At 30.9% G+C, this 24,292-nt stretch overlaps 1 protein-coding gene across 2 annotated transcripts in view; it reads right to left on the reverse strand.

The window, feature by feature from the left end:
• CSMD1 (CUB and Sushi multiple domains 1) overlaps nucleotides 1-24,292 on the reverse strand; it is a 2,624,761-nt gene that overhangs the window by 720,333 nt on the left and 1,880,136 nt on the right. For both annotated transcript variants that reach the window (XM_056823354.1, XM_007476228.3), the window contains exon 11: nucleotides 8,753-8,856. In XM_056823354.1, coding sequence (XP_056679332.1) covers nucleotides 8,753-8,856 — 104 coding nt within the window. The remainder of the gene's footprint in view (nucleotides 1-8,752; nucleotides 8,857-24,292) is intronic.

The raw sequence follows: 24,292 nt of genomic DNA on the forward strand, positions 1-24,292 counted from the left end.
GGAAAGGTCACTTGCAGTTGGCAAATCAAGGAAGCCTTCATGGAAAATTTATCTCACAACACTGTAAAATGTACTAGGGTGAAGGATACATTTTGGAAGATCAGGAGGCTGTTGGCAGGTAATAGGTAAAAGGAGAGTGAAGTAAGGATTTGAATTAGTGTGGGGGAAAAGGTAATATATATCAGCACTTTTATGGAGCCACTTTCTAGGACTTGTTGCAAAATGAATGTAGGGAGTGAGACAAAAAACAGTTAACAGTGATTTAAAGGTTTCAAGGTTGGGTGACTGAAGCAAACATCTCACCATTGAAACTAGAAACTAGTTGACTTTAATTCTGAGATGAAATATCTATGGTGATACTTTAATGGAGATTTTGACCCTAAGGCTTGCTGACTAAACTTCTCTACTGTACTAGAAAAACTTGGAGACTTCTTAAGAGTTCCTTAGAGCCTATAAATTCAGACTACTAAAGAGAGCCTCACTGTATATGTTCTCACTCCTTGGAGAACCATAAAAACCTTCAAGGCATTGTTCAAATCTTGTTTGAACTACCATCAAATAGCAAATTTTGGTAACAAAATTACTTTGACATTTTACTATTATCAACTTTAGTTATTTTAAAACCAGGCGATAGCTCACTAAAGATTTTTATTTTATTAGCATCACTGTAATCACAAGAGACTCACTTTAAAGCAACCCTAAAAATTCAACCAACATATATTAAAAATGGATCACTTTTTAGAAAGCTAATAAAATAAAATGTTTAGTAACTTTACACTGTTCAGCTGTTTGTGTATATGTAAGTTTATATGTTATATGTATATGTATAATAAATATGCATATTTATCTACATATGCGCAGTCCAAAAGATAGATTTGAGCTAAGGGGCTTTCCCTAAGCTGAATGGGTAGGAGATATGGACCTAATTTATACAAGACCAGAAATAATCCTGAAGATGTGTTAGGCATAAAGAGTTTTTTACATTTCCCTAAAGTGAAGAGTCCACATAGCACTTATAAATCACTGGAGAAACTAAAGGTGGCAACAGTAGTTCATAAAAGAGCCTCACAAATGTTGTCAGTCACTCTAATGGGAAACATCAGGTGATAAATTCAGAGGTGCAATGGTATTCCAGTGGAGACATGACTCTATGTGGAGACATGACTCTATGAGCATTATTTGTATAGATAGTATGTGTTTCTTTTCTCATAGTACAAGAATATGTGGGAGAGTTTGACACTGTATTTATGTATGGGTTTTACTTAGTGTTAATAGTATTCATTTGTTTAATTAAATGCTTTTGTTTTGAATTGAGGTATTTTGATGTTAGATTAGGTTAAATATAATTGGATAAGATATTATGAACTATGATTTTGAATAGATGCTGTCCCAAAGCATATCTTAAACCTGAATGTAACTTTCAGGGGACTAGATTTGAAGAGGGAACAATGCTCTTAGCATTCTTTTTAATTATTTCCTTACTCTGTTAGTCAGTTTCCCCACTGAAGTCCTCTGATTCTGCATTATGGTAGAGAGGCGATCTTGGGTTCTCAAAAGTTTATTCCACAAAACACAAGCTCTGGTAGATATAAACAAGCTTTAATAAAAAAGGATTTAGAAGATCAAATTAAAATATGCTGTAAATTTCTTCTCCAAGGACCAGACTGAAAAATTTCAGAGAATCTTCATAATGTAGATTCTTAAAATGTGTTGAATGAATTAATGATTTTCTATAACACAGCGTATCTCATGAGACACTTGTATCATAGTCTTTGAATAAGATAAGTAGTATCTAATTAAGGCATTAGATAATCACATCTCTCTTCCTATTTTTCAATTGATTTTTAACCCATATGTAGGATTATATATTTTCCTCCATTACATTGCACCTTAGTAGTAATTCCAGCCTATTAAGGAATTTTGGTAGTCTAACTCCATGATCAATTAATGATTTTTCCCCCCAATGGTAAAAGTTGACAGGGAAGTATAATAAAGTAACTCATGGATCATCTACTTAGGGGATTATGGTTTATGAATTACCCTGGCATACAGGGTATATATATTTTATTTTGAACTATTGAAGAAATACAGAATGTCTCTACGTGTATTATCTGCCTTGCTAGGTTGGGAACTACTCTGGGGCTCTAGTGAAGTATCTTAGGAATCTACATTTGGTCTAATGAAATTTGACATTGAATGGATAACTCATGAAGGAACAAATGATATACTTAACAAAATCATAAATAATATGAGGTGAGAATAGCTAACTTATTGAGTCACCCAAGATACAAAAACAACTTGATAGAGATGAGGGCAAAGTCTACTAGGTTCAAATTTAATGATGTTAAAAATTGAGCTCTTTTTGTGGTTCAGTTGTTTCAGCTGCATCTGACTCTGTAAGCCTATTTGGGGGTTTCTTGAAAAAAATACTGAAATAGTTTGCCATTTCCTTCTCCAGTTCATTTTATAGATGAAGAAACTGAGGAAAGCAGGATTAAGTGACTTGCCCAAGGCCAAACAAATAATAAGCATCTGAAGCTAGATTTGAACTCAGGAATATGAGTCTTCCTGATTCCAAGCCTAGGGTTCTATCTAATGAGTCACCTACTTGCTTCATATATAGTCTTACATATGAGTTTAAAAAATGATAAATTAGAAACGTATAGGATGGGGAGAGATAAAGCATCAATAATTTAATTTCTTTGTACTACCTATTTTATGTAAGTGTTGGGATATAAATTTTTCATGGGCTATGATATATTATATACCAATTCACTGAATAATTATTATTGTACTAGCTGCTAATGGAGTTTGTGGTTTAATAGTGAACTTTACCAGTTAATAAAGGTCAAAAGGGAGCCACATGAGATTTTTGGGCAGAGGAGTCATAATCTGATTTGTTCACCAGAACTGATCTGGAAACTAAATGAAGGATAGTTTAGATTGGGGGAAAATACTGGCACTACCAAAGAAATAATAAAATAATTAAACATTTATTAAGCATTTATTTTCAGAGCACAGGTCAATGCCAATGAACATCTTTCCTAGGGTGGTGGCAGGAGAAATGTGAAGTATTTTAAAAGCATGAGGAAAAGGTGGAGAGTAATTAAAGCCTCTCAGGGAATCAAACATACACATTTGCCTCTTAGCAAGTATGGTTTAAAAATTTGAAATTAGAATTATCATTCTATATGTTGAACATATAGAATTAAAACAAATTAAAAACAAAAAAATAATACTTTGCTGAAATGAAAATCTTAGACAATATTGAGACAGAACTAGTGTATAATTATACTTTCAATATTTAAAAACAGGAGTGTAGTTTATTTCAAACCCATATACATTGTAACTTTAAAAACTAGGGAAGAAAAAAGAACAATTTTGTTCAAATCTATGTCACAATATTTTCTTAGGTTCATTTTTTAGACATAGTCTATATCTTCTTTGTGAATTAAAACAGTTTTGAAGAATGTTCTAAATATAAAATTAAAATAGAAAAGTGAAATATTTAATTAATAGATTCATAATTCAAAAGCTAGAATCTAGTATTTTCTTTAATTTTATAAAAGGGGAAATTAAGCCCAGAGTCAGGAAATGATTTACCCAAGGCAATGCTGCCAATAAGGAATAGATGTGAAAAAAGCAACTATTATCATTATATTAATTGTTGACCTTATTTTTAATTCAACAATTTTATTTTTTATTCTTTTTTATTTAAAAAGTTTTATTTGATTAATTGATTTAGATTTTTTTCCGTGGTTACATGATTCATATTCTTTCCCTCCCCTCCTCCCTACCCCCTCCTGTAGCCAAAGAGAAGTTCCACTGGCTTTTATATGTGTCATTGATCAAGACCTATTTCCATATTACTAATATTTGCATTAGTGTGATCGTTTATAGAGTTTACATCCTCAATCATATCCCCATATACCTATGAGATCAATCAGTTGTTTTTCTACTGTTTCTACTCCCACAATTCTTTCTCTGGATGTGGATTTCTCATAGGTCCCTCAGAATTGTCTTGGATTTTTGTAACCCTGCTAGTAGAGAAGTCCATTACATAATTCAACAGTTGAAAAAAAAATCTGTCTTTCTCTCTGCAATCATTCACACTGATTTCAGAATAATATATTTTCTACACATCAATCCTGTTATATTACTGTGCTAAGAAATCTTCAGGATGTCCCTACTAATTATTAAATTAATATAATTATCTACATTTTTAAAATTAGGAGGCTACATCTCAAAGAATTTTGAAGACTTACCCTGGCAGTAGGTGACAGAGTTCATCATCTCTTGACTAAAATTTCAGTCCACTAACCTCTAGAAAAAATAAACTTCTTAACTTGGTTTTCCAATTTGTTTTACAGGGAAATTACTGTATATCAGTAGAAAGAGACTACATGAATGAGAGAATCTTTATATACATGGATCTAATAATTACTGGCTGTGTGATCCTAGATAATGTTCTTTATCTCTGTTTTCTCATCTTTAGAAGGCAAATAATGGACAAGATGATTTCTGTAATCTCTTTTTAACCTCTTGGTTGCATAATCTAAAACAGATCATTTCCTGAATCTAACTTATTTTGCTGTTATTACATTTTTATTCATACCATCTCCTCTACCCACAATGTCCACCTTTTCTGACTATCTAAATCTTAACCACTCATCCTTCTAGACCCAGATTAAGGTTCATCTGCTCAATGAATCCTCTGGCCATTTCCCCATGGAATGCTCTCTTTTTCTTGAACTTCTATAGTACCTACTGTCTAAACAGCTCATTTACATAAGCTAACATTATGCTGTGGAGGTCAAAGAAAAAAACAATTAATGGAATCTGAGGTTGTATTAATAGAAGGTAAAACCTTCAGATCAAAGTCTGTGTAAGGTCAGATCTCATCTTTAGAGGTGTTATATCAAAGCATTTATATGCCCTAAGCAAGGTGGGAAAATTGCAGTCCCAGTGGTTACTGTCAACTGAAAGCTTTGAATCTGCAACATAACACAAACAACATAATTTATTACAAAAATTATCCATGTAAAATGCATGGAAGATTTTTATTATATCAAAAAAATGAGTATCCAATTGTACCCCTCACTCTTCAATCTTTAAGTTTGTCTGTCTTAAGTTCCATCCTATGTCTTGGTGCTTATCTGGAAGATTGTGTTTCACTGTAGGTATCTATATTTTAAGACAAATATTAACAGATTTTTAAAGAGAAAAATCCCAGGTGAATGGGGGGAGTGAGTGAAAGGTCTAAAGACCAAGTAAATTAAAGAACTCCTAAAACTTAGAATATTTGACCAGGGGAAAAGAAAGAATTGGCAATTTTCAAATAATACCTTTCTTAAAATTTCTCATTTTCAGTTCTTCCAATAATCTTATAAAGTAGGCAAAGGAGACATCCTCTTCATTTTATAGATGGTAATACTGAAGGTCAAGTAAAATCAATGAGCATTTATTAAGTGTGCCAGGCACTATGCTAAGCTCTGAAGATCAGGGAGTTTTTAGTGACTCATCTATGTTTATACAGCTATCAAGTGTCAGTGCTTGGAATAGAATCCAAATCTTATAATTCCTTGTCCAGTGCTATTTCCACCATATAATGCTCTGTTTCATCTTCAAGGTGACAGAAAAATTAGGATCATATCAGTGTGAGAATAAAATCCAGTTTAGTTTCTGATTTCTCCCATGTGCTGTGCTGAGAGGCAAATAGCTATTTTTTGGTTTGTTAATGGAACTGCTGCCCTTCTCTCTTCTCTGCCTTCTCTCCATGCTATATAACATCACTGGAAAGCATAGCCCTTCATAGGACTTAGGAAAGGATATTAGTAATTAACTTATCCAACCTTTAATTTATGGAGGAAAAAAACAAGAGCATTGTAAGGGAAGGGACATGCCCAGGATCACATAGAGATTTGAATTGAGGTCCTGTGATTCCAAATCCACTGCTCTTCATAATATTCTCTGTTTCCTCATCATGTTGATCCTAGCTTCTTTCTTATAGATTTGCTGGTCAATTCATCTCCCAATTGTCCTGGGTTTACATGCTATAAGTAGAATCCTGCTGCAGCCAAATTATCCTCTGACTAGTATCTCACCTTAACTCTCTGGTACTGGTCACACAAATAATGTCTGTGTGTGTTTATCATACTTTTATATCAAATTGTATCGTGCCTGTCCCCTAATGAAATATATTTTTTCTTCGCTGGAATTTCTTTGCCAAGAGTTAAGAACAAAAGGCAGTGCCAAAGCAAGTCATGACAATGTCATTAAAAACTCATATTGCTATAGTATTGTAGTGGTTAATAGACCTTTCTTTTCCTCAAAAAAAAACTTTTGAAATAGGCAGCATGACTGTTATTATCCCCATTTTACAGAACAGGAAATTGAGTCTCAAAAAGTTATCATTTGTCCATAATTATATGGTAAGTGTTAAAACCGTCATTCAAATTCAGTTTCCAGATTCTAAAAATAGTAAACCACTACACTACATCATCTGTCAATATATCTGAAAAAAAGAGGGTTTGTGATGACAATTTTCTTTGTCCTGATAATCTTTATGCTAACCAATCTCAGTTCACACACAAGCTGTGCAAGTCTGAGGCCATTCCGGTTCCAAAATGGGGAAAGACACATTATTATAGAAGAATGGTCATTTGAAAGAGGGATTAGAGAGCTTGTTTGACTATAAGAGGGGAAAATGGCCAATGTGTGAATATTGCATATACAATCAGTTATACTTTAGTTCAATATAATTCCCAACAATTAATATGACCATATTGGGATGTAGTAAGCTTAATATCATATAAATGTTTAGGAAGAGTCTGGATGACCATCAGTCAGGAATTTTGTAGAGGTTATTTTTGCAGGATTAAATGAATATAAAGTTTCCTTCTAAATTGAACATTTTGTGACTATTGTAAAAATGGGGATTTGAACCCCAGACTTCAATCCCCAGAAGTCATTGGTAGTTCCCAGAATTCCCTATAGTATCACTTGAATCCCCACCTGGGCCAAGAACAAAATTTGTATTTAAACTGACTGTACTTGGTCTCTCTGCTTCCACTTCTAAGCATACAAGTCTCTCAAGATGTAGTAAATAAAAGTGAATGAGCTATTTGCCCTAGGCATGTGCTTTCTTGTTTTGCATTTTCTTTATCCTTTATTTCTAATAATCTTTAATAAACCTCTAAAAATATAATACTTTTAGTAGAGAAACTAATTTAACTGTTACACTATCTATGATATGTTCTTATAATGCTAATACCAGTAATATATACAATTTGTATAGTACTTTAAGGTTTGTAGAGTACTTCACATATCTTCTATCATTTAATAATAATCCTGTGAATTGGGTATTATTATCCCAATTTTACAGAGGGGGAAATAGAAGGTAGTCTAAAATTTTCTCTGATCACATAAATAAGTATCTAAGGCTAGATTCAAATTTTGATCTTCTTGACAGCAACACTGTATCCTATGGCTAAGTATTATATTTCTTTGTATTATATCCCTTAGTACTAATACAGAGTTGTAGACTCTCAAAAATATTTACTGATTGGACTCTAATGGGAATGATGCAGCTTCTTGAAAGATATTTTTTGATTCTGTATACTACAAAAATGTATTGCTGGGATATTTTGCTTTTCCCTGTAGCTCATTAGACTTCTGTTTCTGTATTTCCAAGGATAAAAATTTAATTCATTTTCCTGTTTTTTTTTAGTTTCTCTTAAAAGTTAAAAGTTGTAAGACTGAGAGCATTGAACAGCATCATCTACCATTCTTTTAATAGTGAGACTAATCTTAGCACACATTATTTGAGGTTCACAACAACCTCATAAAATAAATAGTATAGTTATTATTCCCATTTTACAGAAAAAGAAATGGAAGCATTGAAAAGTAAGATGAGATGTGACTCCACCATTACATAAGTGGCAGTATTTGCATCTTCAAGTTTATAGAAATCAGTAGTTTGTTGTCGTAGTACTCTTCTTGTCTAGGAAGAATGAAAGCAAAAAAAAAAAAGGGACCCTTTTGCCTCCAGGTTCAGCACTTTTTTTCCATTACACTTGTCATTTAAAGAGCTTAGATTTGAAATTGAAGGACTTTAGTTCAATTCCAGCTATATTAGTTAGGATCTGGATAATCTTGGGCAAATCATTTAATCTTTCTCACACTTTGCTCATCATTTAAATGAAGTGTTGAGCTAAATGACCTTTAAAGATATATCTAGTTCTAAATCAATAGTCCTATGATCTTTTTACTAATGCATTATTTAAAAATATGCATTAAAATGTATCTATTAAATCTGAGGAGATTTAATTGAGATTTTGATGGGTTTGAATTTTCTAATTTTGATTTCACTTAATATTTCCTAATTTTATTTTGTTAGAAATGTATATTTAATATAAGATTAACTTATTCATACATTTAGGTACCAAATATTTCTTAAGATTTACTATGAACAAGGTCTTATTTTGGGTGATGGGGGTACACAAAAATGAAAAAAAAATCATTGTCTCTTCCCTCCTAAGCTTATTTAGCTTATGTTCTAATTAGATGAATGCAATTTCAAATCTTAGACAGTAATGGATTTTTAACTCTTATCTCACAGACACCCTTGTTAACAAAAATTATTTCATAATTGAAAGTTGTTTTTAATCCCCAAGTAATCAAACACATACAAACCATATAGAAAGCACTAAAACTCATTATACAAAAAGTTGAATCTTGAAGATATACTTACACATATAATACTGTTCTAGTGTCACCTACTTTCCCAGCATCTCCTACAGTTAGTGTGTCATAACCTCTCTCCAGTTCAAATTCTTCAAAGGCAAGCTTGATGACCTGATAGAAAGACAAAAGCAAAACAAAACAAAACTTGTTAGTTGAAACCTATTTTTATTTTTAAAATGTTTATTTAATTTCTATATTAAACCATATAAACATTTTAATTCACTCATGTATATTCATTTCAAATACTAGTCTGTTAGATATTTGCAAATAGTTATCATTTATATGGCATTGTAAAGTTGTCAAAATCCTTTACACATGTTACCTCATTACATCTTTACAACAACTCTTTGAGGTTTCATACATGTATTATACTTAAAATCATTATGTACATATACATATTTCTAAATATACATGTTATTTTTCAGACATTGTAAACCTTAAAATTTCTTAGACTTATAAATGTTGAAAATTTCACCATTGGGAAATTTCATACTTGAAAAATTCCCTATTGATAATGTGAACCCCATTGGCATGGGAGGTTCCTCCTCTTCCCTTCTTAAGATTACTTTAGGACAGAAACCTTTTGCTGAACAATGGAAAGGACTTTGACCTATGCTTAAGCATAGAACAGGAATTTCTTTGAGTCATGATTGATTTTAGAATTGATACAATGGAGATACTTGGAATGACAGAAACAGGTGTTGGAAATTGCAATCTCCACCCTACTCAGTGCTAACAGGATTTAGGAAGGGCTGCAGCATAGATCAAAATTTAATTATTCCAATCTCTACCCTACTCAGGGTAACAGGATTTAGGAAGGGCTGTAGCAAAAGATCAAGATTTAATTATTTGAGAATATGACCTTCAACAGACATGTGCAAAGCCACAGACCTCTGGGCGGTCCTGGGTTAAGCTAGAGCCACCATTGGCACAGGGAAGACATGGACAGTGATTGGTAGATGTGAGAACTGAGGGGAGGGAACTTGGATGGTTTGCTTAAAGAGAGAGGGGTCTGAGGACTGAAGGGTGGTTGGTTGGAGTTTTTTGGCTCCAAGAGGTTGTGCTGCTCTGAAGGAAGCTGAAGGTGGGGGCCTCTGAGACTGTTTCTCCATTTTGGTCACATGAGTAATAGGGACTGATCTCTTTTCTTTGCCTCAGCTATCTAAGGGCTTGGGCCTTTTGGCCCAGCCTAAACAGAGGGGGTATTTAAGCCCTATTCCCTTCTCTCCCCTTTCTCTCTCCCTCTCTCTCTCTATCTCTAATTCCTTTCTTCCTCCTGTTTGTAATTAAACTCTATAAAAGGTTGACGGCTGACTTGAGTTTTCATTTAGGAATTACATAGCTGAATTCCTTGGCGACCTTAAATTAATATATATCAGTCTTTTAAAGTGATTTCCTTGTCACAACATTATGCAAAGTTATTGCTCATTCGCCCTAAAGCATTTATTCTTAGCCTAGTTAGAGGTTAGATTACTAGTAATCTATGAACTTGAATGAGAAAAAATATATATTTATATAGATGTATATACCTATGTGTGTATATATGTATGTTCACATATAAGCATATGTAAATGGTTTTATATACCAATATAAAACTATAGTGTGTTCATTATATATATACATACATACAAACACACACAAATACACACACACACACACAGACACACACTATTTTCACTGACCTCTATCTAGGATTTTCCTTTAAATAAAAAGAAAATAGATAATTGACTCATATGCTTCACTAGAGTGACAAAGAGATCCAAAATATACACAGAGTTTAAGAATCTCTGACCTAGAAGGACTTAATTTACAAAATTTTATATAATTCTCAACTGTCATTTTTTATTTTAAAAATATTTCTCATTTACTCAGATAAAATTCAGAACTTCATATTTTTTTCATTAAGTTCTTTCCATGTACCTTATATTTAAGAGACATATTTTAAAATATAATTAATGTGGGGATGATATTTATGTTTTGCCAAAAACAAAATGAGCAAAATGTGAACAAAATCCATGTTCACAAAAACAGTATTCATTTTTTTTAATAAATTGACTGATTATATTGGTTATTTTGGTGTCAGTTAGGTATAACATTAAGTAAAATGGAAATGTTGCTGACCTTAGGGTGGATGTTTTTGAGGGTGAGTATTGTAAGCACAGGAACAGATTGTAAGACTTATATAACAAATAAATGATCATTCAACCTGGAGTATAGCTTTATTTGAACTGATAGATATGTTTCTGAGTATAGAAGGGACTTTCTGACATCTACTTGGTAGATAGTCTGTTTCCTCAAAAAAGAACACTTTGACATGACAATTGATATCTATCACATCTAAGGTAAAGAGTGTTCTGTCAGTTGGTGTGAGAGTTATATGAAGATATGAGCTAGTATATGTAATACAACAGGCCTCTTGAGATCACAAAATATAAACTGTCTACCCACTTCACTGACTTTGAAAGTCCACTTGACTATTAGTGTTTCAGATCTAATTCAAGACATTTATCCTCATTTTCAAGGATTGTTAAGGACTTAGGTAACTTAAGAAGAGTATAAAATACTGTCTTTCCCTTTGCAACTCTATAAACTTTCAATCATCTTTTAAAAAAAGAAAATTAGGAAAATCTCTATTGCCACGTTATTAAATAATGGCAAGCCTCTGATAGAGAGAAGTAATCCTCTGAAATATACATATTTATTCTTATTTAACAGTATCCAAAAGAAAATGAAAATTAAACTTTCACATTAGAAATAATAGCATATCACCATACTTCTTGTGACAGATTTGGCTTTTCATTAATAAAATTCATACCCACAATGGAATCTTTCAACCAGCAGTTATTAAGTTACTACTATGAAAGTGCTATGCAAAGATACAAAGATAGAGATACAAAGTCAAAAATTATTTTTAATTAAGCAACTTAAGTTCATTAAAGGTAAAGGAAATAAACAGTATTCACAGAAAATAATAAATTTAAAAAAACATATACAAGAAGAAATAGGGAGAATTTTCTGGATAAAAGACAATAACAATTAAGAGGAACAAGAGAAGTCACATGTAATTGAGTTGAATGATTTAGTGCTTACTATATGTCTGATCCTGCATGGAGTTTGATAAATAATTCACACAAACAACATCACACCTGCCCTTAGAAAGCTTACATTCTAATGGAGAAAGACAAGAAAAAGGGATAGTTAGAAATGTTGTTCTTGATCCTCATTTTTGAAGACCAAAGACATCATGATGAGTGATGACTTGATCTGCACATGAATAAGGTTTAAGCAAGGCATTGCTGCACAAAACTGTCAGCCTCACTTTTTCTTCCAGCGACAAAGTCTAGTGTCAAGACAAAAATCAGGACAACAATGATTGCCTAGGTTGCAATGGATAACCTTGGTGTCTTCAAAGTCTGAACTCTAAGCACTCAACAATACTTACTCCAGTTTTCTTTATAGCCAGTGGAACAAATTGTTCTCATCTACCCACTTTTCCAGGGGAAATCATCCCCCTAACTCACTGGTGGGTTTTAATCCTGGCAGCTACACTAAAACTGGTTAAGCCCATCTACTGAGACAATTTTACTTTAGGGTAGCACCTCTATGTGCTACAGATTCATGGAGTCCCAAGTGAGAATCAGGCAACAAATGATTACCAAAAGTGAGTGAACAATGATGAAAAGGGCTCTCACCAGAGGTTTTAATCATTCTTCAAAACCATATACAATCCATACACATGACAGGCTCATTCAGGGCATGAGATGAATAATCACTTATTAAAAACCTAGCATTCCAGAGGCAGTATCCAAGTTTCTACTGAGGAGAGGAGGATGATAACTTGATGAAAGTACATGGTACATACTATGGAGATGGCCAAAATGAAATCATGATGTAGGTAAATCTGTGCTTGAGGAATATAAATTTGAGTGCCATGTCAAGATAAATTAAGAAATTATTACAATGATCTAGGCAATGGGGTGATGAAGTCTTAAGGCAGGATGGAAGCCAAGTGAAAGAGATAGATGCATAAAATGTTGTAGAATTAGAATCAATAGATGTGACCTAGTTGGATATGAAAATAAAGAAGGAAAGAGTAGAGGAACTAAGACAGTAAAAAAACCAGACAGGACTCTTTCTCTGATGCTTTATAATGATAAGGATGTATTTTGGGTATAGTATGGATGTTTTATCATGAATTGCTGCTTTATCATGGATGGTTACTTAAAGGTTATGCCAGAAGAGTATGTCTATCAAGTTCTTTCAAGGCAGAGAAACTTTTTTTAATGGAGATACATGTTTTGGAGATGGAGGAAGTCTACTCATTAATGATTAAAGTAGCTAAATAGAGAGGGGTTTATAACTAGTAGCCTGATAACTAAGTGATGAATTACTTATTCATGGCAAAACATGAAAGAAAAAAAATAGTCCTAATACATTGTAAACAACTTCTACTATTGTGTGATGGTGCCAGAATGTCAGAAAAGGCACCAAAAAGTTTTGGCAATGACAATTAGAGCATTTATATGCATTCATTTAACTACTGGTAGTAGAAATAATGTTTTAATAAAGACATAGAAGTTCATGGGATTGTGGATGAGATGATAATTTAAAGGTCATAAAATTGAAGAACTTATAATTGATAGATAAGGAAAATGAAGAATAAAGTGAATTTTCTATGGTTACACAGATTTTAAGTGACAACATATTATTAGAAGGAATGGATGTCATGAGTATTGACATTTTCATCATACATGAAACCAGAAAATAGAAAGAGCCTTTAGCAAAATGAAAGTATGGCTCTCATTTTTTCTATAAAAAGACATTCATGCATTGACATTTAAATTATGCAAATAAAGGCAACATATATTTCCTTTTAAAATATATTTCTCATATTAAAATACTATTTTAACTCTCTCCTCTCATTAGAGGACTTATATGACAAAAAGATATATGTACATTTAAAACTAGGTCTTACCTATTTCTGCTTATCAGTCCTTTGCCTGAAGGTGGATATATACAAATCATTCTTTAAATAATATTTCTTTTGCTAGGTATAAAATTCTTTTGCCTCTGCTTATTTAATTCTTCATGATTTCATATAGGTCTTTATATGTTTTTCCCCAAAATTAACTTGTTAGTCATTTCTTACAATGCAGTAGTATTCCATCACAATCATATGCTACAACTTGTTTGGCATTCCTCATTTGATGGACATACCATCAATTTCAAATTCCTTGCCACAGCAAAGAGGAATGTTATAAATATTTTAGAACATATATGTTCTTTATCTTTTTCTTTTTCCTGATCACCTTAGGAAATAAAACAAATAGTGATATTTCTAGGTCAATAGCTAGATGCAAATTTGTAACTCTTTGAGCATAATTCCAGATGAGTATCCAGAATGGTTGAATCAGTTCACAGTTCCAGTATTGCACTAGTGTTTCAATTTTTCCACATTCATTCCAACATTTGCCATTTTGCCATTTTATCATTTTATAAAATATGTTAGGTCTGAAATGATGTTTGAGAATTGTTTTTATTTGCATTTCTATTATTAATAATGATCTAGAGCATTTTTCCTATAGTTAGATATACCTTTGAATTCTTCATCAAAAAGGGATCTGTTAATATATTTTGGTCATTTAACATTTGGGAAAGGCTCATAGTTTTATATATTCGACAAAGTTCTCTATATATTTTAGATATGACACCTCTAAAAACTGTCTATAAAATGTATTCCACTTTATTGCTTTCATTCTGATCTTGAATACATTGATTATATGTATATAAAACCTTTTATGTCTAATGTATTCAAAATTTTCCATTTTAGATCTCATAATACTTTCTAATTCTTCTGTACAAAAGTCTGATAAATAATATTACTTATTTTTCTAATATGTTTATAAAATCTCCCTTTATGCCATGGATAAGCACCCTTTTTGATATTATCTTGGTGAATGATGTAAAACATTTGTCTCTGCTAGACTGCTTCCCAGTTCCCCTCCTTTTTTTTACCAAAAAGGGAATTGTTATTCCTAAAACTTAAATCTTAACTTTTGTCGAAGAAGTTTACTATAATCTTTTACAACTTTGTTTAATGTCTCTTCTGTTTCATTGACTTAGTTTTCTATTTCTCAGTCATTAGCACACAGTTTTGATAATTCCTCCTTTATATTATAGTCTGAAATCTGATGCTGCTTGACTTGTTTTATTTTTTCATTAATTACTTTGAAAATCTTGAACTTTTTTCAGTGAATTTTATTATATTTTTAGTTCAATAAAATAGTTTTTTTAATTTAATTGGGATGTATTGAATATGTAGATTAGATATAATTGTCACAGTAATTATATTGACTCTGCCCACCCAAAAACAATTAAATTTTTCCAATTATTTAAAACTGATTTTATTGGTATTTGGTGTTTGATAATTTTATTTATGGAGTTTCTGGTTTTCTTTTTGGGAGATATATTGTCAGGCATTTTATTCTACCTATAATTATTTAAAAATGGATTATCACTTACTATATCTTCTTAAAGGACTTTTTTGTGATATAAGGAAATTCTAATGATTTATTTGTTTATTTTATATGCTACTACTTTGCTAAAATTATTGATAGTTTTAACTAATTTTCAATGACTCTTTAAGAATTTCTATACATATACCTTCATAGCATGTGTGAAAAGAGATAGGTTTATTACCTCTATGCCAATTTTGATCCCTTCAATTTTCTTTATCTTCTACTATTGCTAACACTTCTATTATAACATTAAATAATATTGATGATGTACACTGTTGTTTGACTCTTGATCTATAGGGAAGACTTCTAACATCCCCAAAATAGCTAATGTTTTCCTATGGTTTTAAGTATGAACTTACTATTCTAAGGGAAAAACTATTTATACCTAGACTTTCAAGTGTTTTTTTTTATAATAATATGTCGTATTTCATCACAACCTTTTCCCATATCTATTGATATAATCTTTTTCTCTCCTAATTTTTTAATATAATTTTTCCTTTAAAATATTTTCCTTGGTTACATGATTCATGTTCTCATCCTCCTCTCTTCCCTCCACACTTCCTGGAGCTGACAAGCAATACTATTGGGTTATACATGTGTAATCACTCAAAACCTATTGCCATATTATTCATTTTTTTAAAAGAGTAAAACAAAACCTCAAATCACATTCCTATATAAATAAGTGATAAATAGCAATACAATATTTTAAGCTTTGTTACTTTTTATTGATTTAATAATAATAATAACTTTTAAAATATTTTTGTTATATTAAACTATCCTTGAATACCTAGGATGGATCTTCTTTCAAAATAATGTATAATATACATAACATAAAGTGGTAAAATCTGAATATTGTTATATTTAGGATTTTTGCATCTATGTTCATTAAAGAAATTTGCCTATGAATTTATTTCTCTGTTTTTGTTTTCCCTGTTTTAGGTATCAGCACTAAATTTGTTTCAGAAAAGGAGTTTGGCATGGACTCCATCTTTACCAATTGTTCTTAAAAATTTGTTTAATACAGAATTATTTGATCTTTAAAAGTTCTGAAATTCATTTGTAAATCCATCTGGTCCTGATGATTTTTATTAGGAAATTTCTTTGTGGACTATTCCAATTTCTTTTTTCTAAAATAGATTTATTTATATTTATTCCTATGTTAGTCTAGGACATTTTTATTTTTGTACATATTCTTCCATTTCATTTTAAATGTTAAAGTTGTTGGCACATAGTTGGACAAAATAACTCCTAATAATTTCTTTGATTTTATTTCATTTTCATTACTGATAAATTCATCTTTTTCATTTTTGGTGCTAATGATTTTGTATTATCTCTTTTTTAAAAAATCATGTTAACCAATGGTTTATACATTTTGTTTATTTTTCACAAAACCAATGCTTTGTTTTATTAATTCAGCTTTGTTACATTCATACATTCCATTTTGTTAATCTCACTTTTAATTTTCAGGATTTCCAATTTGCTATTTCATTGGGGATTTTTTGATTTTTAATTTGTTCCTTTTCTGGTTTTTAAAAATTGTATACCAAATTCATTTATCTGTTTTTCCCCTGTTTTATTGATATAAGCATTTAGAAATTTAAATTTTCCTCTAACTACTGCTTTTGACATATCCCTTAATTTGATATGTTTTCTTGTTATTATAAATTTCTTTTATAAAATTATTTATTGTTTCTATGGCTTGCTTTTTAACCTATTCTTTAAGATTAAGTTAGTCTCCAATTTATTTTTTTCTGTGTTTACATGGACATTTATTAAATAGAATTTTATTACATTATGATATGCAAAGGATGCATTTACTATTTCTGTTTTTCTGTATTTAATTATTAAATTTTTGTATCCTAATATATGGTCATTTTGTAAAGGTAGGGATGGAATAACTATCTCTTATTGTGATGCTCAGAAAAATTAGCAAAAATATCACTAAGGAGAAAATTATAGTTTATGTACTTTCATATATTGCAATTAATCAATACCAAGAAAAATAATATGAAAAGATCCTCCAAATCTGGTAAACATATACATTCCAAATAAATGAATATATTTATTTATGCATGGACAAATGAATGAGAAAGCATTCATTAAGTGCATACTATTGGTATCTTCCTGCCACTTTGTACATAGCTTGTACTTAATGAATGCTTTCTCATTCTTGATCTCAAGAAACTTACATTCTAATGAGAAATGATACTCACATATACATATAAACACACATACATAAATATATGCTTGCATACACACATGAACACATATATTACCATCTCATCTAAATCCCTTGTGAACACAGATTGCTAGCAGCTAAATTCTCTCCATTTTTCACTTTCTTTCTCTGTGTGCATGTGTGTATGTGCTTACATGTGTATATTTTGGATATAAGTAAGATGGAAATAGTTCTAATTCCTAGGGTTCAAAAGCAAAGCAAATACTAATATTTTTAGTGATATCATCATTGATAAAAACTATCTTTTCCCCACATTTAATGATTTGATAGTAACCTTTTCATATAATCTATTGACACCCTGAAAAATTCAAAATGTAAAGTCAAATAAATTGACCTAGAATTTTTTTGTTTCCTATAGAAGTTTAAATAATTAAAATCAGTCTATACAATATGTACGTCCTCAAACTCTAGAAATTAATTAGCTATAAAACTGTTAATCTTTCCAAAAGAAAAGGAAGCCAAGGTCAAAATCAGCTTAATGATCAAATTTCAAGAAATCTTGACTTAGGAGCTGACTCTATTAACTCCAAGAACATTTATAAATGAATCTGAAATGCCACAAATTGACAGGAAAAAAGAACAGATTTGCTAGTTTCTAATTACCTATTTATATAATCTGCTGGTAATAGAACTACCATAGTTGGTCTTTAGTGCCTAATACAAAGGGATATGATACAGTAGAGATAACATTAACTTGGAATCACAGAATCTGAAGTAAAATCCTGATTCTGCTATTGACTATATTTCTGATTTTGAGCAAGTCTCTTGGCTTTTGGGCATTTAATTCCACAATATGTAAGATGATGACTTAAAATTCCCTTCTAAATTTAGCCCTACCATTCTATGGTCCCTGATGGTAAATAAAAGGAAGTAGAAATATTACTTAAGAAGATGAAGATGAGAATAAAAGTTTATCTCAAACAAATGAACATAGAAGAATTGCAAGATAGAAGTAAAATAATCTTGAAACCATTAAAGGATCATTTTATAAAATATTAACATATTAAATCTTGTCTCCCAATTTCCCCATATAACATTATCTATGTCTTTACTCTTTCTTAACTGCCCACTACATTGTCATATACAAGCTCTCAACATCATCCATTATAATTTCATTTTCATGATCTTAATTTCTTAAAACGAATGGCATCACTTTCTGGCCACCTGAATAAAAATAGTGATGAAGAGATCTACATTCTGGAGAAACAAAGACAAAAAATTAAAGAGTCTCTGTTCTCAAGGAGTTTGTAGAAGCTCTTTGTAGAAGGAAGGGAATTCTTAATATTTTTTCAGATGATGGAAAATGGTTTGATCCAAGGATGGAATTCAGACTATGAATATATTTAGAAAATATGAGTAAGCTAATCTTGAATAGAAGGTCATTTTCAGCACAAGAGAAAAGGTTAAAGAGATCATTTAGAGTTGAACTTTGAGATTTTGAAGGTTAGTATGAGCATTTACCTATTAGCTGACAGAATCATATAATGTAAAAGATAAAAATGGCCTCAGAAACACCTAAACTCATTTATGTATAGAGTTGGGAATATGGAAGGATTTTTTATGCAAAGTAACTTATGCAAATAATTTTTGGAAGATTAATTTGGCATCAATGTGCAGGAAGGATTAGAGGGACAAGTAGAAAAGCAAAAGGGAAGAGAATTAATCGATTCTCAAAGAATTCAGATCATAAGGCTTGGTTTAGAGTATCACTAGCCAGGAAGTGAAATATTGAAAAGATCTTTTGAAGGAAAAAATTGGCACAAATTTGTTCTATAAAGTAACAGTAGTAGTGGAGAAGGAGAAAAATCGATCAAGGAAATCTCTAATGTTTTTACTCTTGATGGCTTAAAGAAAGACTGCCTAAGAATGTGAAGAGAATAATTCATTTGAGGGAAATACTTGGCAATATAATTATATTCAATCTATATGTAAACTTTTTTAGCCCTTTTACTCCTGGAGATTACATGCTATGGTGTATAAAGCATGACCTTTGACCTAGGAATATATAGGCTAAAATCTCACCTCTGAGTATGAGGTTATATTAGCTGTGTGATTGGAAAGTCAGTTAACTTCTCAGTTCTTTAGACAACTATTTAAATATATATAGCACTGAAAAGATACAGACTTTCCTTGGTAAGGTGAGTTGTCTCATTTGGGAGCCCCTTATGCCAATTAAATCACAGCTCTAGCCTTCATCAAATTTTTATTTTTAATTTTACAATTTATAGATTGTGCTTTGTCCCTTTGGTTTCATGAGGTCATGTAATATAGCAAACGTGTGTATATAGTGAACTTAAAAAAATAAAAGAGAAATTTGACAGAATTGTCTGACCATTTGACTTGTACCTGATTAATGATTCATAAAATAGCAAACATCTGCTCTTCAAAATAAATATGGAATACATTAATTTTGTTATTTAAAAATCTTACTAAAAATAGTGTTGCAGCCATCACATTCTATTAAAATTAAAAAATTCAGTACAAATTGCAATGTTTTGTATGAATATATTATTTTAGCAATTTGATTTGAAACAGGTGCATAGTATTATAGATATTCCAGACTTTCCAGGATAAATATTGAATATTAAAACAGCACCTGATGAGGGTGTTATTTTGAATATCCTTGATCATGAGCCATCTGACATCACTTAAGGGCTTGGAATAAAATTGCAAACCAATAAATAAATTACATAAAATCTAAGTTTTGACCCTTAATACAGACCATTATTATTATATTCCAGCATTATTGGGTTTTACATTTGTCATTAATAAAGACCTATTTCCATATTATTAATATTTGCACTAGAGTTTAGAGTCTACATCCCTAGTCATATCCCCATCTACCCATGTGTTCAAGCAGTGTTTTTTTCTTTTGTGTTTCTACTCCCACAGTTCTTTCTCGGGATGTGGATAATATTCTTTCTCATACATGCCACAGAATTGTCCTGGATTATTACATTGCTGCTAGTAGATATAAGTCTATTACATTCAATTGTACCAGAGTGTATCAGTCACTGTGTGTAAGGTTCTCCTGGTTCTGCTCTTTTCAATCTGTATCAATTCCTGGAATTCATTCCAGGTCACATGGAATTCCTCCAGTTCATTATTTCTTTGAGCACAATAGTATTCCATCACCAACAGATATCACAATTTGTTCAGCCATTTCCCAATCGAAGGGCATTTCCTCATTTTCCAATTTTTTGCCACCAAAAAGAGCTCGGCTATAAATATTTTTGCACAAGTCTTTTTCCTTATTATTTCTTTGGGATATAAACCCAGCAGTGATATGGCTAGATCAAAGGACAGGAAGTCATTTAAAGCCCTTTGTTTATAATTCCAAATTGCCTTCCAGAATGGTTGGATCAATTCACAACTTCACCAGCAATGCATCAATGTCCCAATTTTTGCCATACCCTCTCCAACATTTATTACTTTCCTTTGCTGTCATGTTAGCCAATCTGCTAGGTGTGAGGTATACAAGTTCTTTAACTTTATGACTAGTAAAGAGAAACAAATATAGTGAAGATGCCTCATTGTATAGAGTATAACACTGCTTACATTAGAAAGAGTAAGAGAGGTCTGAGGTGAGAAATATGGAAGCCATTCAGCTAAAAGTCCCAAAAGCCAAAGAAATACTGGGGTCTAACCAAGGCAGAGAAAGAAATGAAAGAAAAATGTATACAAAATATTAATTCTATCCATTATAGTTATCAAAAGGTAATAAAATACATGATTTCACTTTTTTCAAAGTCTCTATTTAACTGAAAATGTTGAACACCACAATAACCATCATTGCAACAAAAGTGATTTGGTTAAAGTCTGTGACCTCATTTTGATTCTAACACTTTAACAAATGAGAATTTTCACTTCATAAATTTTGTTGTAATAGTTTCTTTATTTGTATAACAAAAAATTGGAACTAGATATGATCTCTAGGATTCCTTACAATTATAAATCTCATGACCCTAAATAATAAGTTCACTACAATTATGAAATGAATTCTTATATGTCTTCCATAGTAATTCTGTATTACTATAGTTGCTAAAAATGAAATGTCATTATTAGATATAGCTACCTGATCAATGTAAATTTTACTGTTTTTTTTAGAGAATTTGAAATAAATTACAAAATTAACACTGGAACAACATGAATTTGTGAAATGAAGCAGTTAAATAATAAAATAATATGTAAATAACTTCTTTGAGAAATATTTTCTTTCAACTAAAAATCATTCCCTGTTGCCCTCAATTTATGCTCACACCATGCTTAATTTTCTTTGATTTCATAAAAAACTGAGGATGGTGTAAGCACAAATGTTATGTTTTTTAGCTTTATTGCTACATGTTATGTCCCTCCATTTTCTCTTGAACATAGATTACCTGGTTTCCATCAAAGTTCAACTCAAATTAAATGTTTTTTTTTAACTTCTATAAGAACTCTTTCCCTCCATACTGCCAACCTTGTACAGTGTTTAATTTATTCTCTACAATTTATTTTTCTGTGTTTATTTTCCCTCATATATTTTCTCTCTTGTGGCAGGAAAAAATCCCCAAGATCAGAAACAATTTCATTTCTATTTATTTGTAGCATCAATGTATTATGTATCTTGCATAGAGTAGACATTAATAAGGGAGAAAATAGGTGGCCTAATGGATCAAATGCTGTGCCTAAGACTCATGAAGACAAGAATTCAAATCTAGTTGTAGAAACTAAATGTGTGATCCTCGGCAAGTCACTTAAACTCTACTTTAATCCACTGGAAAAGGAATTGGCAAACCACTCCTTATCTCTGTCAAGAAAACTCAATGGACAATATGGCCCATGATGGTCAAAAAGAGCTGGATATGACTGGACAGTTTAACAAAAATAAAAACAACAAACAATAATGAGTGGCTTTTGATTGATTGATTAATTTTGTTAATATTAATTTAAATTAATTATTGTGTTCTCTATTAACATTCTTACCATGTTAAAAGACAGAAAGGCCTCAGCGTGATAACCAAGGACAGCACTGATTTAAACTTATTATGAAAATAGTAACTAAGAAAAGAGTAGACAATTAGGATTAACATTGCCTCACAAAATGATAAAAAATGGAAAAGAAAAAAAATTCATTAAAAAATGTAATATGGGGGAAATAAATTAAATATCCCACAAGTATTTGGTGATAAAACATTAAGAAGTAAATAGAAGAAAAATTAAGACATTCAGTCAACATTTCCATGATAAATTATTTTAATGATAAATAACTACAAACCTTTCCAAATCATAGTCCTTAATGTGATTATATCACATTGTTAAAGATGAAAACATCAATAAAGAATAAAGTCATAGGAAGAGATGCTAGATCAGATCAGTCTTACATCTTATATAAGAAACAGAGAGAATCATAGGACTCAAATTCATGTAAGGAAAAATAAGCAAACAATATACACTTTCTACAAGAGTGAATGGAGAAAATTATTCTGTAAAGCATTCAAAGGTATATGTTGCAAAATTAAAGAACAATCTTTATCTCAATGAAGACATAGATATCACTCCCCCCCTCTTCTCCTTCACATAAGTAGGAAGGGCAGAGTCCACAGAAATAGAACATAGTTGAGAATTTCAGATTTTTCTGATATGTCGATTTTTTGCTCATTCTTTTTAACTTTCTTTATCTTATTTATTAAAAATATTTTGAGGGATGATTCCCTGGGAGTGAGAGGCATATTTTGAGAAATCTAGGCCATGTTACAATAAAAGATATCAATAAAATTTATTAAAAACAAAAAGAAAAAGGTTCTTATTTATAAGCAAATAAGGTAAAATATTTCAAATAAGATGAAAGTAATATATTAAAATTTTATTGGTAAAATATTTCAGCACTGAAAACTGAAGGATATATTTTATGGGGTTGACTGCAAATAAGCAAAACAATCTTTGATAGAAATTCCCAAATCTGCAAATATGTAAAGACTATTTCTCTTTCTCTATTCTTCTTGAAAAAAAAATCCCCTTGATCTTCTGACTCCCAAAGTATCAGCTATCAGAACACTGATTAACTATTCTGAAATAAATTATTATTAAAGATGAAATGTTAATCCAATATTTATCTATTAATAATATATTATCAGTGGGTAAGTGCCAGAGGGAATTAACAATGAGTTCTATTGTAAGCAATCTAAACATATATATAGTATACATAGATATATGGCATGGTGTAACCAATAAAATGAATCTTTTAAAGTATTGATGAATCATGACAAAAAAGGACATCTACCACTGCAGAAAGAAGAGATGAAATCAAAATGCAGACTGAAAGATATAATTTTTCATTTTATTGCCTTCGTGAATTTTCTCTAGTTTAAATAATTTATTTCTTGTTTCATAACATGATGATCAAAGAATATGTGTTATAAGATATGTGTATAATTTATATCATATTACCTGACTTCTTGGAAGGGAGGAATGGGAGTGAAGAATGAGACATAGACCTTTGGGTATAACTAATGTGAGAATTTGTTTCTCTTGAATATGCATATTTATCATATTTTATTGAATATTTATAGCAAGTTATATATATTATATTATTGTTATGTTACACATTGTATTATAAAGTTTAAAAATAAATACAAATGTAATAATAAATCAATGAAATGGCATGGTTACAATAATCTCAAACTCTGTAATAACATCTAAAATGCCTTTTTATTATTACATAGTATCCAGCCCATGATGAAAGAGAAGTGGTGTAAATGAATATCAAGAGAAAGACCAGAAGTTCTTAGGTGGGCTTTGAGGAAACCAT

Source organism: Monodelphis domestica, chromosome 1, assembly GCF_027887165.1.
Source record: "Monodelphis domestica isolate mMonDom1 chromosome 1, mMonDom1.pri, whole genome shotgun sequence".
Classification (NCBI taxonomy): domain Eukaryota; kingdom Metazoa; phylum Chordata; class Mammalia; order Didelphimorphia; family Didelphidae; genus Monodelphis; species Monodelphis domestica.